Source organism: Equus asinus, chromosome X (genome assembly GCF_041296235.1).
Source record: "Equus asinus isolate D_3611 breed Donkey chromosome X, EquAss-T2T_v2, whole genome shotgun sequence".
NCBI classification, from domain to species: Eukaryota; Metazoa; Chordata; class Mammalia; order Perissodactyla; family Equidae; genus Equus; species Equus asinus.
In genome coordinates this window covers 10,218,672-10,236,371 of record NC_091820.1, presented here as the reverse complement: position 1 = coordinate 10,236,371, position 17,700 = coordinate 10,218,672, and the positions used below count along the sequence as shown (strand labels likewise).

Here is a 17,700-nt window from a genome sequence, read left to right as displayed (position 1 = left end):
AGCATTTACTGTGAAACTCCTAAGGCATGTGCACGCACCCTTTCTCACTGCTCTCAAGCACAGGAGAGGGTCGGGATGTCTACAGCAAGCTTTTCAAAAGTTACCTGCCACTCCTATGACTTCCGGACACATAAGGGCTCACCTCCCCAAGAGCAAGGTACTTACTGAAGGTGTACCAGGGAGAAACTAGTACAGAGAATCCAGTTGGACATATCATCATTACCCATTCTTGATCCAGTTTTTCTAGTTCTCTTCGTTCCCTTTCTAAAGCTTCTTGTCGTGCACCGTGCCTCCTGTCTTCTCTCTGGCTTTGTTCTTTCACGTGCTGTTCCCATATGTTTTCTTCTTCATTCTGTTCTCCAATTTGTGTCAGATCTATGCCTAACAGGACAGAAAATAAAGAGCAAGCAGCTTCCAGCATCCGATTTTTCAAACGAATGCTGGCCCAATTTTCAAGGGCCCTTGCCAAGCCTCAGGGAGCCTCTGCGTGATTCTTAAATGACTCTGATGAGCTGCTTCAAGCTACTGGTCCATCTCCATGGTCTTCAAGCCCCCAGACCCCCTCCTAGCACCACACCCTGCCTTTGACTTTACTGAGATGAATACAAGTCACCCTTACCATGAACAATTTCACCTCTCCTGCCCTCCCTATGACATTTTCTCACCCTCTTCACCCATCTCCTCCCTCCTTCATCCTTTCCAAGGCAAGCCCTGCATTTCTGCCTCTGCATTTGGATACGATCCCTCCCCTCGCTTTAGGATTCGGACTTCATCATTAGTCCCTATCTGTTTACACAGCGGTTTTATAACTCTCCCCCTATTCCCACAAAGGCGCTCAAGTCTCTCCTGCCCAGAAGAGAAGGGAACAGAACCACCACCCTCCTCACTGCTCTTGCCATCATTCCCCACGTCCTCCGGGCTGATCCCTTCCTGGGGGGTTAGCTCTTGCCACTGTCCCAATCATGCCCACATCTTTTCCTCTAGTCCTAATCTCTCTCCCCAGCCTCACAACCATGTTTCCAACGGATTCCCTGCCATCAACACATGGAAATCCCACGGCACCGGCTTCATACCTGAAGTTGTCATTTCTGTCCCTTTACTTGAGCTCTGTCTACACTATGTCCACTCGGCCAACAGGGCTTACAGGTTCTACCTCCTTCTGCTTCTCCTGCTGCAATTAGCGTCCCTATCACCATTTACCTGCACGGCTGAAATGACCTAGTCAACACTCTCCCTGACATCAGTCTTGGCCTTCAAGCAACCCATCTTCATCAGCACCAGTCATTTCCTGAAGAGAAGACCTGCATTTGCTGTGCACTGCCTCTGCTGTGGTAGAGTCCAAACCCACGGCAGTCTAGGCTCTCACGATCTGCCTTTTTCTTTCCAGATTGATTCGCCTTTGCTTTCACTGTCTCCTTAACCTGATGTGCTCCCCTCCTCCCACAAAACCCCATCTATTATGCAAGCCCCCACTTAAATGCCACCTCCTCTGTGAGGTCCTTCCTATTCCAGCACCATATTCACACAGTATTTTGTACCTGCCTTGCCAAAAAACACGTGTTATCTGTTTCTCTTACTTCTATTCCTTCCAGGGAGGTCCATCCTTTCATTATTTGTCTATTCCCTACAGTTTGCACACGAGTCCCTACGCCTCTCAGGTTTAATTAAATCTCCATCCCACAGGAGATTTCTCAAAAAATTAAAAATAGAAATACCATATGACCAGCCATCCCACTACTGGGTATCTATCCAAAGAACTTGAAATCAGCAATTCCAAAAGTCCCACACACCCCTATGTTCACTGCAGCATTATTTACAATAGCAAAGATGTGGAAGCAACCTAAGTGCCCATCAACTGATGAATGGATAAAGAAGATATGGTATATATATACAAAGGAATACTACTCAGCCATAAAAAAGGATAAAATCGTCCCATTCACAACAACATGGATGGACCTTGAAGGTATTATGTTAAGTGAAATAAGGCAGACAGAGAAAGATGAACTCTGTATGACTCCACTCATATGTGGAAGTTAAACATAGAGACAAAGAGAATTGATTGGTGGTTACCAGGGGAAAGGGGGGGGCACAAAGGGTGAAGTGGTACACCTACAACATGACTAACAATAATGTACAACTGAAATTTCACAAGGCTGTAAACTATCATAATCTTAATAAAAAGTTAAAAAATAAATAAATAAATAAAAATAAAATCTCCATCCCACAGATAGCTGTGCTGACCCTTTTCTTCCAGCTCCGGCCTAGAACCTAAATTTTTCTCCCCAAGCAATGCTAAGAAACAAATTCACAGGTTCACCACACGACTGGGAAGCTTTTTGCTGTGCCCTGTTTTAAGTCACCAGCAGGAAGTGAGTGAGTTTTACTATGAGGAGAGAGGTAACACAGTCTTCTCTCTCGCTTGATTCTGGTCATAAATTCAAATACCAGAGGAGGCAGGCAGTCATCATCACAGGCAGAGGCAGCCTGCTCCTTGCTGGGGGAAGAACGTTACTCTGAAGCAGTACCGTTTCTCACAGGGAACAGCCACCTCAAAATAGGAATGGCATGGTGCCAATCACAAAAGAGAAAGAAGAAGAGGACTATTTCTTTGCTGTAGGGGGGGGCGCATACTTTGTAGCTGCAGAGTGGCCTACAGAAACCTCTTTAGACATTAAGAGCAAAGAAAAGAAGCATTTCCACTGGGCACCTCAAAGATACCAAGTTTCAGCCTTTTCCATTTCCCTTTGCACCCAAAGAGGGGGAATGAAGAATATAAGAGAACTCGTCAATGATCAAAACGAAACCACACTATTTAATAATTTTAAAAGCCATTATTATAATCGACGTTACATCTCAGAGACAGAAAACCCATCTACTCAGTTGGTTTCTCTTATTCTAGTACGTTCTTTTTATTACCTACTCACTCAGGACTCTGCCAAATGGCTGCCTATCAGATCCGCTCTCAGGTGGCCACTGTCCCGACTCAGTACCTATCCCAACAGAGGTCCTCAGGGATGGCTTGCTGACCAGCCAACCCCACCCCTACCCCTACCACCCCAAGGGGCTAGGGTTTGGGGAAGCCAGGGTTTGGGTTGGCTCACTGCTGTACGCCCAGCCCCAGGAAAGAGCCCCACTCTTGATCAAGTCTCAGTGAATTAGTGCTTTCCAAAGCAGATTTACTCAGAAATCAGCAAAATCAACCCTCTCAAAATCTCTTGCTTCTTCCCCCAATTCCTCCTATTCCTGAGTATGGTGACTTAAACCAGGAAACGGCTCACAAGAGGTTGTGCATAGGTTCTGGGGGTGATGTTTTCCCAGTGTTTGAAAGGAACTAAGAGATACTTTTACTTGAGGAATGTCTTTTCAAGTTGGAGGCTTAAGTCCTTTGATCCAAGGACCTGGCTGTTGGCCTGAGCCCTGGAACGAAGTTCAGATCTCTCCCTACAGCTTGCCCCTCTTCCCTCCACACTGGTGAGGGAAGTGGGTAATCTGCAGAAGAGAAGAGGAAAGAGAGAGGGGGCCGGACAAGAGAAGTCTGACGACCGGTTCTCCTCCAGCGTCATCAGCTTTTCTGAAGATCAAAATGTAAAGGTTTTTCTGTCCTAAGTTTTTAAGACATAAAGGAAGCAAACAGATAGAAACAGAAATAACATTAAAATGTTACCATCACATTAAGAATGTATAATGGGTGTTAACCATTATTTCAATTTTCCACCATGATTTCCCAAGACGCGAAAGCCCTCGTGAAGCGGTTTTTGCATTAAGTGTCTTAAGCAAAAGGGTAACTGCTCTGCCAGACTCTGGACAAGAAAAACGTTCTAAAGCAACTGGCCTGGGAAGGCTACAGGAGAAGCCTTTCCTGCCCAGTTTTCTCCTCAGCACTGTCTTCACACGTTCAAATAGGGACTTACTTCAGAAATGTCATTACCAGCGACAACCCCAATCCCAAGACTCTGAATAATCTATGCTTACAAAAAGTCCTTCAGAGATACAGAAAGAACTTACAGAGCAAAGACTGGCATTCAGGGTGCAGCCATGCTATTTGTTACTTAAAACAAAGGAAAACTTACTTGGGTAGTGATAGGAGGCAGGTCTGGTGGGCACAGCAGCTGCGGCAGCATCCACGTGAGGCATGTCACCAGCAGGACGGAAGCCATCCACTTCAAACTGCCATGGTATGTTCCCTGCATCTACACAAGGTGCAGACAATCGTCCCATGAGTTCTCAGTAACAACAGCAAGAGAAGGAGTGCCGTGCAGGGTGGGGATAGCTAACTGCGAGCACTTCAGGTTCAGCCAAAGCAACCGGGCCAACCCTTTCGTTACAGGATTCTAAGACATTTCCAACAAGGCTATTTGCCAATGTATTCACTTCTCAAAGTGTTCTTAGGCTTTGAAGAATGAGATTCATGTACAAAATTCAATTCATTACCCAATAGGAAAATCAATCCAGTGACAGAGAAGAATTCACTCGATTTGCTGATAAGCATTTGAATTCTATTTAAATATCAATGATTTAACCAAGTTAATTACAAAGAATCTGCAAAATTTATTAAGTCTTTTCATTTAATTGTTCAAAATATTATACTTTCAGACTTGGCAATGAAGCTCATGAGGCTAAATGATAGGTTATATACAAATATAAAGACGTCCCAAGCTGGGAAGACCGTGAGAGATGATCAACTCTCCACCCCTATTCTATACTTAAGCAGCAGGCTCCCAGGTGAGGCAATCTAAGGCAGGGCCATAGCTGGGACACCAGTTTCTAGACAATTTAGCTAATATTCTTTCACCTCCATTTTTTCTTTTTAAGATTTTATTTTTTTTCCTTTTTCTCCCCAAAGGCTCCCGGTACATAGTTGTATATTCTTAGTTGTGGGTCTTCCTAGTTGTGGCATGTGGGATGCTGCCTCAGCATGGCCTGATGAGCAGTGCCATGTCCACGCCCAGGATTTGAACCGACGAAACCCTGGGCCGCTGCAGCGGAGCGCAGGAACTTAACCACTCGCCCACGGGGCCAGCCCCTGACCTCCATTCTTTCATTTGGTTTCCCAAATCTGAGGCAGCTGACAGAATCAGTATAATTTAAAGAAAAATAACTTAGCATCTTCATATTCCATAAAAAGGGGAAAAACACAAATTAGAAAATCACTTATTTTAAATCTGAGGCAATCCCAAACTTGGTAAATTAAGTTAAGGTTTACTTGTGGGCTTAGCTCCAATTTTGAAATTATTGGTTACCCTAAAATTTTTTAAAAGTAGAACTGAAATGCACCCCTGAAAATCTGTGATATAGAAATGAGGCGATATATCCGTATTTGTGGCTTTATCACAAAATACAAATGTCCTAATTTCTAACTTTTGCTTTTCATAACAACGGAGGTATTTCACCAAAACTAAGATTTCTACATTTTCAACTTATAAAAACCAATACTCATATTTGAACTTACATTGAAAAGATGATTCAAATTCCTCAATATCCTTACAAGCTAGCTTGTCCAGATTTGAAAATGCACTTTTGTCTTGGAGTTCAGTTTGTCTTTGATAAAGACTGGATTGGAAGAATAAAATTCATGAATGTGAAGCTTTAATAACGTAAAACCCAAGAACACAAGGTGATAAGGAGCCTTGTGTGACTTGAGAAAATGCTTTAGAGAATTCATTTTTCTTCAGCTCATTGAGAATAAGAGCTGCACTGCACTGGGCACTCGGCACGCATCGCTCTAAACAGTTCATACACGCTAACTCAGTTACTCCTTATAACCACCTCAGGCTGTGAGGCAGGTACCACCCAAAGAATGATGTTGCACCCTCAATGCTTGTCCTAGGAGGAGTTTATTTTTTCAAGAACCATAAAACATTTAGGAAAAAAACAAATTCTGTGTGCCATCAGCACAAGCCAGCTGTGACGCAATACTGTAAGCCTGATGTACATCCGAGTGCCCTAACCCAGCACATGTGTCTTGTCTCTTTGGCTTTATCACAAGAAAGAGCAATGTAAGAAAACATTATATGCTTTAGGACCACATGTGGCAGTTTTCAATTCTGTACAGTACAACTGATTTACCTTGCACATGCCCAGGGTCGAACCTAGAACGAAGGGGTCAGAATCTCCCACCATGGGGACCAGGCACAGGCAGGAGTCCCACGTGTAACCCGAATGCCACCCTGAGGGACCCACCATTGAGCTTCTAAACACATCCACCTCATCTTGCTTCAGCAATCATACCCGAGGACCCATCATCACTGTAGAATTTATTTCAATGATAGACAAATTGGAACCTTATTTGTTTATATTTAAATGCCAAAATATTTTTAAATGACTTTTTAATGATGTATAAAACTGTTTCAAGTTTAAAAATAAACTGAATTTATTTGCTTTCACAGATTTTGTACGTTGGGGTTTTTTTTTATCTTTATAAGCCAAGTCTATTCAGGGAACTATGAGGATGCTTATTGATACCATAGTGCATATTCTATATATAAGTTTAGCAAACAAATGGAAATTACCTATTTTCTAAAAGGTATCTTTTCCCCCCAGGTAATTCAGATGATTCTCAAAGATCATACATCATCTTACAACCTGACAAATTCTACAGCAAATTCTGTACTGCCACATGGTCTTTAATATCACCTAAAAACCCCAAACAAGTCAAGGCGGAGACCCCAGGCAGCTAAGCAGCCTCAGCTGCGGCTGAGCACAAGGCAGTATTTACCTGGCCTTCTGCTCCAGAGGGCTGCAGACAGAATGGATGGAAAGGCTGTGCCTAGAATCAGCAGGTGAAGGCTGGGGTGTTCTGTCAGGACAAGGACTGGGGACAGCAACGTGGGATCGGCCCAGACCTAAGGGGCAGAGGGACCAGGGCAAGAATATCACAAATTGTTTGGAGAAGACAGCAATGTGGTTTCTAACGAGTTTATTACTTTGAAAATAAATTCTATTATCCTTGCAAACAGCTGAGTATGATGCATAAGTGAGCCACAAAATTAACAATTGAAGCAACTAAGTGAAACTGCAATGATCACAATAAAGTGTATAAAAGCAACCAGCAGTAAAGGAAAAGCCATTATCCCTCTCTGAACACCTCTGCATGCCAAGCAAAATGCTGGAACCTGACCCTCTATCCCACTGCCTCCCACATCAAGCCTGCTAAGCAGGAAACCGCAGGCTCAGAGAGAGGACACTGAGCCAGACTTTCCTAGGCCCGGCTCCCACCTGCTCTTTCCAGTGGTGGCCAGGGCTGCATTCATTCACACAGGAGTCCACTGAGGACCAGATCCATCGACAGCCAGGGCATCCTGCGAACCTTTTTGCGGTAGCTTACCTTCCAGATACATTTCACCATCCAGGCTTCTTTTAGCTTTTGGAAGGGGAGTGGAGGAGAGGCGTCTGGAGGAAGAGCCTCTGCGTAGCCGTGAGGCCGCACTGCCCGTCAGCGCTTCCGATGCGTCGCTCTTGTCCTCTATAAGCGTGCCCACTGGAAGCCGCTCAGAGACAACTCTGTCCTCTGCAAACACACATCCTTCGGAGGCGACTGAAGTCATGTTCTTGAGAGCAGCTAGCAAGTTCAGGGGTGGCGGTGGGCTGGGGGCCGGCAGCGGGCTCTTCACGGAGTGCCGACTCAACTTGTGGTGGTAATCTCGGAAAGCCCGTTCCAGGCGCTCCGCCTCCTGCTCTAGCTCCTTCACCCTTGCCTTGGTATTGGCCACAAACTCAAGGTCAGAGTCCGGGGAACTACCGTCCATGCTAGCAGTGGGATAACTTGGGATCCTTGGTGTAACTGTGCCTGCCATCAGCTTTTCCTGTTGGAGAGGATTTTTCAAGAAATCCCCATTTATATCATCGCCATGAGGCAACATTAGTCCACCAATGGAATGACGGATCAGAGATGGCTTCAGGTTGCGGTACACTTCATTCTCTAGGGCTGCAGGTTACAGAAAGGTAATGTGAGAAAGGAGGGGAAGAGGTGGAGAGCAAAATTAAAATATGCTCAAGAATATTTTTTTTGAAAAATGACAGAGAGAAAGAATAAAGACAAACTTGCACATTAAACACTTTCTGAAGCCACGGTAATTATAATTATTAACATTTATTGAGAGCTTATATGTCCCAGCTTCTTTCGTAATGCATACTACTGCATAATCCATTATGCACAATCTTGAAATCCAAAAAGCTCTGAGAATTGAAAATTTATTCATAATTTATTGGGGTGGCAAAGCCTAACCAGACCTGAACTCATTTGATTGAAAAACTTGACCTGAACTTACATAAATCCATTTATCATCTTTATTTATTCCATCTAGCATGAATATGCATACATCTGACTGCAAAATAATTAATGTGTCAGGGCCGGCCCGGTGGCACAGCGGTTAAGTTCGCACGTTCCACTTCGGCGGCCTGGAGTTCACCGGTTTGGATCCCAGGTGCGGACATGGCACCACTTGGCAAAAGCCATGCTGTGGTAGGTGTCCCACATATCAAGTAGAGGAAGATGGGCACAGATGTTAGCTCAGCGCCAGTCTTCCTCAGCAAAAAGAGGAGGACTGGCAGCAGATGTGAGCTCAGGGCTAATCTTCCTCAAAAAAAATAATAATAATAATTAATGTGTCTCACTATAGGATGCTGCCCCAGAAATCCAGTGTTTGGCCCAAGTTTCAGATAAAGGAATGAAGACCTGCAGTCACAATGCTGTGGGCTAAGAACTCTCACTGCTCCCATTTTACAGATGAGGGGACTGCGGCTGGTCACACAGTTAGCAAGGCGGAGAGCCACTGGGATCTCCCAAAGCCAGGCCAGGATGTGTGACGGCTCCTCTCCTGCAATGGCTCCTCACTGGTGCTCTGGGACAGACGCTTGCAATGGGCCACACATGTGCTTGAAAAGTTTCCATCTTCATTCAACTATTGTTCATGATACGAGATCGCTATGATTTCAGCTGGGGGCGGTTTGGCAAACAGAATTGTTGACAGAAAATGAAGAACAGGAAAGAGTAGAAATGAGGAAAGAGATTAAAATAAAACTAGTGCAGGGAGTCAGGAACAAGGGACTGCCAAGGAAAGAGAGCAAATGGGAACTGAAGAAGCTCAGAACCAGGAAGCAGGAGAAACCAGTTCAACTGGTAACACACAGAAACCTCCTTTGAGCTGGAAAGCAGCTGGAGAAAATCTCTAAGCTGCAGCATACTTGTTATGAAGTAGGAAGGGGCAGACATCACGCATCCACAGTGAAGACACAGTAGTAACATGACAGCAATAACCAAGTCCTGAGTATGTTATACGTGCCCAGGCACTGTACTGGAACCCATCGCATTGCTTCTTCATTCACCATGGCATGGTAGGTATTAGTATCCCCATTACAAAAAGGAAATGCACGTCCAAGGAAGTCAAAGGGACGTGCCCAAGGTCAAAGAACTAACTTCAAAATTGGGGTCAGAAAATAAAAACTGTTTCCTGGTATTGGGAGCAATGCTCTTTTTGCTAGGCCACCCTGCTTCTCCCAGAATTTACACATCTGTCAAGGAATACATAAAACCACTGAAGAGTTGATTGGCCTTATTATCAGGGGAATAAATAAAGGAAAGCCTAGGCCCAGGATGAATTTGGGGACTTCTGTGTCACCACCACACATTTCCTATTTGGGGTTATGAGGCTCCCCCAAGCCATGGCACACCTGTGAAAGCAAGTCACTTTAGCTGCCGACCCAGCCGGCATTTCTGAGATGGACAGGGAGTTTTACTTCTAAGATAGCATATTTCTATGGCTTTTCCCCTACTATGAGAATTACTACAAGTTCAACAAGTAATGATCATTACATTTCCACAAACGTCAGAAGCTTCACACACACAGGTTAAAAATGTCTCTAACCTGTCTGAGTTTGTTTCAGTTGCAATTTTAACTCGGCAACCTGCGTAGTTAGCCTCCTCACAGTGGCATCATAATCTAGTATTTGGGCCTTTAGCCGTGTAGAGTGCTCAATCTGAAAAGATGGAAAGAAGAAAAAGAAATCCATGCAAAACAAATCACAGATCACTTGAAAAGAAACAATTCTCTGATCAGGCTTATTCTCGTTTTCTGTTTTGCCAATTCTGAGCAGCTTTCCACCCTATAACACAACTGTGACAGAACACACAAGCAAGTTTTTCACCTCCGTTTTCACTCATTCATCTCAAAGAACAGCTACTCTAGGGCACGAGGCAGACATCAGAAAGAGACCATCAATGTGTATAAGTCGCAGGGTGACAATCAAGAGACAGTTTAACAGCAGGCACCATTAGGACTTGGAAAATTTCATGTTTACGTTTATTTGCTTTCCTCTGGATTTTATTACTATTATGAATATAAAGTCATATAATCACTTGAGAATTTTCTCAGATGAGAAAGGATACCCTTAGCATATTGGGAGAGTAATTTTTGATGTTAAAATAAATCTGATTTACACTGGTGCAATGTACGCCCAGTTTACATGTCTCCAAAGTGGACTGGCCTAACACCTGGACAAGCGAAGAGCAATACTTACTTCACTGTGCAGCTGTCTCTGCAGAGTTTGCTTGTGGCTTTCAAACTCCTTATGCTCAAACGCGATAGCATTTTCTACCTTCTTTAATTCTTTCTGAAAAATCACCAGCTCAGGAGATGGCTGAGCTATGCCTACAAACGTAAAAAAGAAAAAAGAACCCCAGTCATTACCAACCTGAAGTGTTCTCATTTCACTTGACAAAAGCAGCTAAAGACATTTTAAATTGTTCTTCCTCTTCTTTGTACACATGCAATTAATATTTATATTATTAATATAATTAATATTTACATTATATTATATATAATTAATATTTATATTATATATATTAATATTATATTAATTCTAGTAAATGGGCTAGGAACAATGCTGATTCACAAATTTCATAACAAAAGAATTTAATGCACGTAAATGCAAACTTTACTACTGTTCAGAGTCCTACTCCAAGTAAAATAATTCTTTCAAATCCTCAAATTAACTTGAAAACCCACCCTCTCTACCACGAACAGAAGGCATGGAAGAAGCACTCTATCAAACCAGTGGATGAGTGCCCCCAGGGCCAATCCAATCTATGCATCTGGCAGTGGCACTCAGGGTCCAGGCAAAAAGCAGACGGCATCTCCAGTTCGGGTCACTGGAGGACCCTTTAATAAAGGGTGACTTATGTAGGGTAGCCACAAAGGATAGTGTAGTTCCCTGGGCTAGCACCGGGCCCCACTGTTACCTACTTCTTGGGCCTGGAGGGGAGGGGAGGGAGGAATTCCCAGAACTGGAGAGCGCGAGCTGGCACAGGCGCAGAGTGCTGGTAAGAGGCCATTCCGCAAGCATGGGGATCTTGCTTGGCTAAGAGGTGCAGGGCCACCCCAGGGCCACTGTCATGGAGGTAGGGGGATAATAACCACCTCGACCTCACTCTCCTCCCTCCCTCCAAGCGCTTGAGGGTGTCCCCATTGGCCAAACCCAACCAGTGGTCAGAGGGTGCGGGGAGCCTAGTACCATCCAGAGGCAAATGTGTACAATTTAAAAATATTTCTTCTTAGTGACACTATTAATTATGCAGTAGCAAGCAAAGAGGGAGTAACCTCAATCCAAGAATCTTGATTTTATAAAATCTTCCCAACTGAAGCCTCCCTTACAGGTAAAAAGCAGTTTCATAATACGGAGCTAATATGAATTACAAAAACATGCAAATCAGAAAAAAAGACATACGGTTTAGGAGATGCAAGTTTTCATTTCTACTCTCTTCCAGTTGCTGTTTAAGTAATTTATTTTGTGCCTGAAGCTCCAGTTTCTCTTCTTTGAGTAGTGAATAGTCACTCATCTCTTTAACTTTTTCATTCAGCAGGTGGTTTTGCTTTGTTATTGCCAAAGACTGGGCTTTCATAGACTCTAATGCAAGCTGGAGTGGAAAAGGGAGAACATATTTGAACAATGACTTTGCAATACTGTTTAAGTAAAAGCTAGCGGGCTGCTTTCAGCTGGGTGTCACATTTAATTAAGGTCACTTGACTGAAGTACGGGTCTTTGCAATGACAAGACCCTAACCACAACAATGGAATCATCTTCTTCCCTAGAGTTGGGGCAGAGGGAAGTTCACGCAGCTTGAATTATACAGAACCCTGTCCTACAAAACAGGGGCTTCTGTTTGTCACCCCATTTTCCAGATGTAACCAAGAACCCAAGAACAATCACAGATTGTAGCAATATATTTTTTTAAATAAGAAAAGATGAGATAGATATCACTAACATGCTATGGGGTACTTTCCTTTTCTTAATATATCTCATGTTTGGATACAGAAGTCTACAAAGTTCTCAAATAAGTCAGTCATCACTATTGCAAAAATAAATTTTATATACAGAGCGTATTTTAAGTACTTAAAGTTCCAGCTGTCTTTCAGATGGCAAGCTCATGAATGAACAGAAATAAGGTCCCAGTGGCATGTGAAAAATGCATCTCATTTTGTTTTCACCTGCAAGCTCCCAATGCAGTGACAGGAATTTTTCCTTGCTGCTGATGGGAAAGCAGAGAGGCTGAGGTAGAAACTAAGATGAAGTGGCCACCAGCTATGGGCCAGGCACATAAATCAGCTCGCTGAAGTCCCTCAACAACCACAGGATGTGGGCAATAGCCCCAAGTTTACAGATAAGGAATCCAAGGGCATGGAACTTGCCCAAAGACACCCAAGCAGCAGGGGAGAGAGAGGATTCAAGCAGGACTCCAGGCCCCAGAGGACATTCTTTCTATGCTTCCCCAGGAGACTACGATTGAAATGAAGACTGCCTGAACTAAAGTTCAGCCATCACCTTCTTAGTCACATAATAAACAGTCCCAACATATCAAGAGGATAACTTAAGATAAATTACGTATGACTAAAACTAAAAGTTCAGATATTGTCTAACATCTAGTTCAAAAAAAACAATAGGCTTAACAATTACCTCAAGTTCTTTCACACGATTTACAGAATGATTGAGTTCTTCCTTTTTTGAATTAACAGCTGTGAGCTCCTCTTGCAAATGCAGAGCTTTTTCTGAAAGAAAGAACCCACCAATTAAATATCATCATGTTTTTCCTAGTGAATACAAAAGCCATTTAATAATTTATGGCCAGTATGTCAGACCTAATAACCATTATTTCATAATCTAAAATAGCAGATGTTGGAGTTAAAAAATCAGCAGGCAAGTAAGAAACAGAGGCCTGTTACCCAACAGGTGATGGGCAGTTAGTTATAACGGTCACATGTGTGGGGAACTTCCTCCTGCTACACACACTAACCAGAGTTACACCACCTGTTCAGAGCCCTCATGCTGACAGATCTGAATTTCCTTAAATACAAAGGTTTGTCTGTTACCATTTTAGTCACTATTTTGTTGTTTTCACTTCATCTAACACAAGTCTGTGTAGATATAAAAAGCAATTTACTGAATACGTGATGGTACTAATTCCTCAAGAACTATTAGTCTCTGCAAGACAGTTGCAAAGGAGCAGCCAGCCACATACCGGGTGACCTTACAGGTCAGTATCAAGTACCCAGCTCTGGTTTACTCCCAAGAATTAATTTGAAATTTCCACCAAAAGTTCAACTTCTTGTCACAGGCAAGTTCCTACAAACATATTGAAATGTAAAATATCTAAAAATTGAAAAATTCGCCAACTTTCCTAGTCCTGGGCTAATGTATACAGCAGTTTAGGAGATTATATGTCAAGTGAAAATATCATGAAGCATAAAAATATATTAGAAGTAAAAGAAATAATAAACTAGGTCACAGGGGACAAAGTTAAAATAAAATTTTCCTTAAGTAAAAAATGAAGTCTCTCATGGTTAAGAGTAATATTTACTGGGTGGCAATAAGTTGCTGCCACCTTCTTGACAATCACAGATTTATCAAAATATATTGAAATAAAGTTGGATAACATCTTACCAATATATTACCAACCTTTGTGAATAAATAAAAGGTTAAACATGAAGGTTTGCAAAAACGTAGTGAAAGACAATTAGTTTTTTAATTTTGTAAAATTAAAAGGATAAAAAAATGTGCAATTCTGTAGTAACAATGACGGGTAAGCTACATATTTTTAGGATATAGAACAGACCCGATTTAGGAAGCTAATAACCTACATCGGAACTGAAAAACACAGCTTTCTTCCCCCAAGAATCACCTTTGTTCTTCCTTTCATCTTCAATCAGTCTATTAGTTCTACTGATGTAGTCGTCCTTTAATTCAAGTTGATACCTGCGAAGCAGAATGACTAAAAATGAGTTCCTTGTCATTTTCCTGGACAGACTTCTATTGACGCATGAGCTTATCTATGGCACCGGGGCACCTAAGGGCAATGACCATGGCAATGCAGAAACTGCAGGTCTCTCAGTGCTAAGGCCAGGGATCTGAATTCTGAACATAAAAGGGCTGGTAAAACCCTGCTGCGATCCTGTAAATTGGGTCCCAAAAACTCAACCACACAATGAAGGGTCCTGTTGTTGTGAGGTTACTGAGAGCAAGTGCATCTCAGTTGGTCTGGACTGACACAAAGGAGTACATTAAGTTAAACTTACACTGTACACAACAGACTCTAAATCCCAAATGATAACAAGTCGGTCACTTCCAATCCACCTGTGCTGCCTCCCCACTCCCAACCAGGATAAGAACTTTCGCCTGAGGGAGCTGAGCACAGTATTGAGGGCCGATTACCAATAGGATTATATCTGGATTAGTGATATCAAGAGGCAGATTTTCCCAGAGTTTTACTTATCTCCACCAGCTTTTCCCAGCTGACTTTCTGGTTCAGAAATGGGAAAAAGGAAAGAGAAGCCCCCTTGTAGTGAATATCCTCCAAATTCCAACATTTGCCATGAGGATACTCAAAGCCAGACAATGATACCAAACAGTTTACTATCTCCATAGCTATGTAAAGTTAACCTACACACTCTTACTCCTCTATTTCTAGAAGTTTAACGACTACAGATACTTCAGTGTTTACTACTGTATTAACAAGGGGAACTGACATTAAACATGTAGATAAAATCCAATATTTCAAAACTGATACATGGAAAAGGTGCTCTATTTCTTTTTTAATAGAATTCTTTTAAAGAACAACCTCAAGGAACTTTTGCAAGTACCACATAATGGAACATCAATGACAAATTATGGGAAAGGCAGTAAAAAGAGGTCACTGATTAAGAAAGACCCAGAGCAGCAATGCTGAGTCATCTCTTCACTAGGATTTCATTTATTCAGTAAGTACTAACTGAACTTATTACGTGCCAGACACTATACTGAGCACCAGAGAAAGAAGTTACCATATGTGCTGAATGCCTTTGCACTGAGGTACTATTCACTTGCACACAAAACTCAGACAATAGGAAAGCCACAGTAACCCTAGTTGTCCATATTTTCCTTTCTCTATACCATTTTTTGCTTCATATAGTTAACTTTATTTCTTTTGATTCTGGCTTTGCAGAATCTTGAAGGAATAAGATTCCTTATTCCTTGACCAATAAGATTCACTGACCAATACTATAACCACTGAGTTGAATAATTTAAAAACTGTTAGATATCCCCATCTAGAGGCAGTATGAGTGGGGTAGAGGAAAAGATAACTAAAAGTGATTATAATTCCAATTTTACACTCTATCAGCTGTGCAAGCTGAGCTAGTCACATGGTGCCCTAAAAATTAAAGCAAATCACAGGCCCTCAATAAATGTTAGAGAAGCTACAAATAAGAATGAGCAGAGGACACTATTTTCTATACTCTTTTTAAAACTATCAACTCAAATACTCAAGGGAAAGGCTTGACTGTCAATGAAAACATGTATTTTTTTAAACATTAAATGCTGTCATAAAATGTTAGTCTCATCTACTTCATTGGTGTTGCCATGTTTCCACCAACTTAATTCAAACATGTTACTTCTTTTAAAACACCAACAATTACTTGAGAAGTTCACTCTTGAGCTTTTGGTCATAGGTCTCCTCAATACTCTTTATATTCAGTTCCCGTCTCCTAAGAGCATCAGTCACGCTTTTATTCTTTTCTTCTTGTAGCCTCTGGGCCCTGAAATTAGCAAAAATAGATAAAGCAAACAAGAAAACTATAGTATCTGAAATAGAGAATTTAGGGGGAAAAAATAACGTGTTTTTAGCTCCACAGACTAAAACTGTGATGTGACTGTCACTGCTGGGAAGTAAACGAAAAGAGCCAGAAGTCCTCCATCTATTTTATGCACTGACCTAGTGACGATGGATCCAAACTAGGAGATGGAGCTATATGGTGGCACCTGGCTGCAGGGTGTGTGAAAGTGTCAAGACCAAAGTGGTTTCTCACAGAAGAGGATTCACACTTAACAAATGAATTACAAGTGATAAATGGCCATAATCAACTCAGAGGTGAAAGAATGGTGTTATTAATTACAAAGCTACAAGCAAAAAGTCAGCATACTTAAGGGCTTATTTCTTCTATAATACTGTTTCCAACTGTGATTTAATTGATTAGCCCATAGATATTAAAGGTAGAAGGTTCGATTTTGGCCTTTAATAATCTATCAATCAAATATTGAAGAGTGCCTAAAGAGATAGCCAAAGATAGATGGATTAATCAGAAGTTCCAAATACACATGAATGGAATGGTCTTCATAGTGAGACCTTCAATCAACCAGAAAACCAATTCCAGAGCTAGAGAACTGGGTTCTCAGGTACTTAGACCAAGCCATAACGAGAAGTGCTGCAGAACGCTGACCGTTCCAAGCGGAGGTTAAAGCTGTGTGTTAGCTCCCTCCGCTGGCTAATCTGTAAAGCTAAGGAGCAGTAAACTACATCAAAGCTTATATACCTAGAAGGGAGAAGTAGGGGAAGTAGAGGTAAAGAAGTGATTACATAATCATGAATCATGTCTGCCCAAACTTGGTTCCTTTTCTTTTCTCTCTCGTAATCAATTTACCTCTTCACTACTGCCAAAAAGAGAGTGAGGTAGGCAGAGAGAAGAAATCAAACAAATCAAGCCTATATATAAACGAGAAAACAACATTAATGAAGATGGAGACAAATTCTTTAATGAAATAAGACTGCTGGAGTATCTGTGTCAATTAATGGCAGATCCCAAATGGGAAAGAAGGCTTATTCCACAAACTATAGACTGGTGGGCTTGCTATTAATCCCAGGTAAGATTTGAAGGATGAAACATTTGTGAGCACTCACAAAAAAGTAAGTAACACACACACCATGAGAAATAGCTTCACCTAGTACAAGTCAGAGCCACCGTATTTCCTTTTTTGACAGCAGAGCAGGTAAATGTGGCAGGTCTGGATATCTGGAATCCAGTTACTATATGCACATGAAACTGTTAGATCTGAATGATCGAAAGTAAATGTGAAACATATGATTTGCTAAAGCATTATTAATTTCTTTCCTTTTTCTCCCAAAGCCTCCTGGTACACAGTTGTGTATTTTTTAGTTGTGGGTCCTTCTAGTTGTGGCATGTGGGACGCTGCCTCAGTGTGGCTTGATGAGCAGTGCCATGTCTGTGCCCAGGATTCGAACTGGTGAAACCCTGGGCCGCCGAAGTGAAGCGCACAAACTTAACCACTCAGCCACGGGGCCAGCCCCAAGCATTATTAATTTCTTCAAACTATTTGTCTGGTCTTACTGTAGCCTGATGATAGCGTCTCATTCTGCTTTTTATCCCAATGTCTAATTTT

General features: G+C 42.1%; 1 protein-coding gene across 5 annotated transcripts in view; it reads right to left on the bottom strand.

Annotated features, from left to right (window-relative positions):
- OFD1 (OFD1 centriole and centriolar satellite protein) overlaps nt 1-17,700 on the bottom strand; it is a 46,835-nt gene that overhangs the window by 1,987 nt on the left and 27,148 nt on the right. For 4 of the 5 annotated variants that reach the window (XM_044764364.2, XM_044764365.2, XM_070502436.1 and 1 more), the window contains 11 exons: nt 15,942-16,061; nt 14,171-14,244; nt 12,949-13,040; nt 11,722-11,911; nt 10,516-10,646; nt 9,864-9,975; nt 7,325-7,924; nt 6,716-6,842; nt 5,450-5,550; nt 4,071-4,190; nt 224-381 (listed from right to left, as the gene is read on the bottom strand). In XM_044764364.2, coding sequence (XP_044620299.2) covers nt 224-381; nt 4,071-4,190; nt 5,450-5,550; nt 6,716-6,842; nt 7,325-7,924; nt 9,864-9,975; nt 10,516-10,646; nt 11,722-11,911; nt 12,949-13,040; nt 14,171-14,244; nt 15,942-16,061 — 1,825 coding nt within the window. The remainder of the gene's footprint in view (nt 1-223; nt 382-4,070; nt 4,191-5,449; nt 5,551-6,715; nt 6,843-7,324; nt 7,925-9,863; nt 9,976-10,515; nt 10,647-11,721; nt 11,912-12,948; nt 13,041-14,170; nt 14,245-15,941; nt 16,062-17,700) is intronic. The other variant, XR_011499697.1, reaches the window with a different exon arrangement.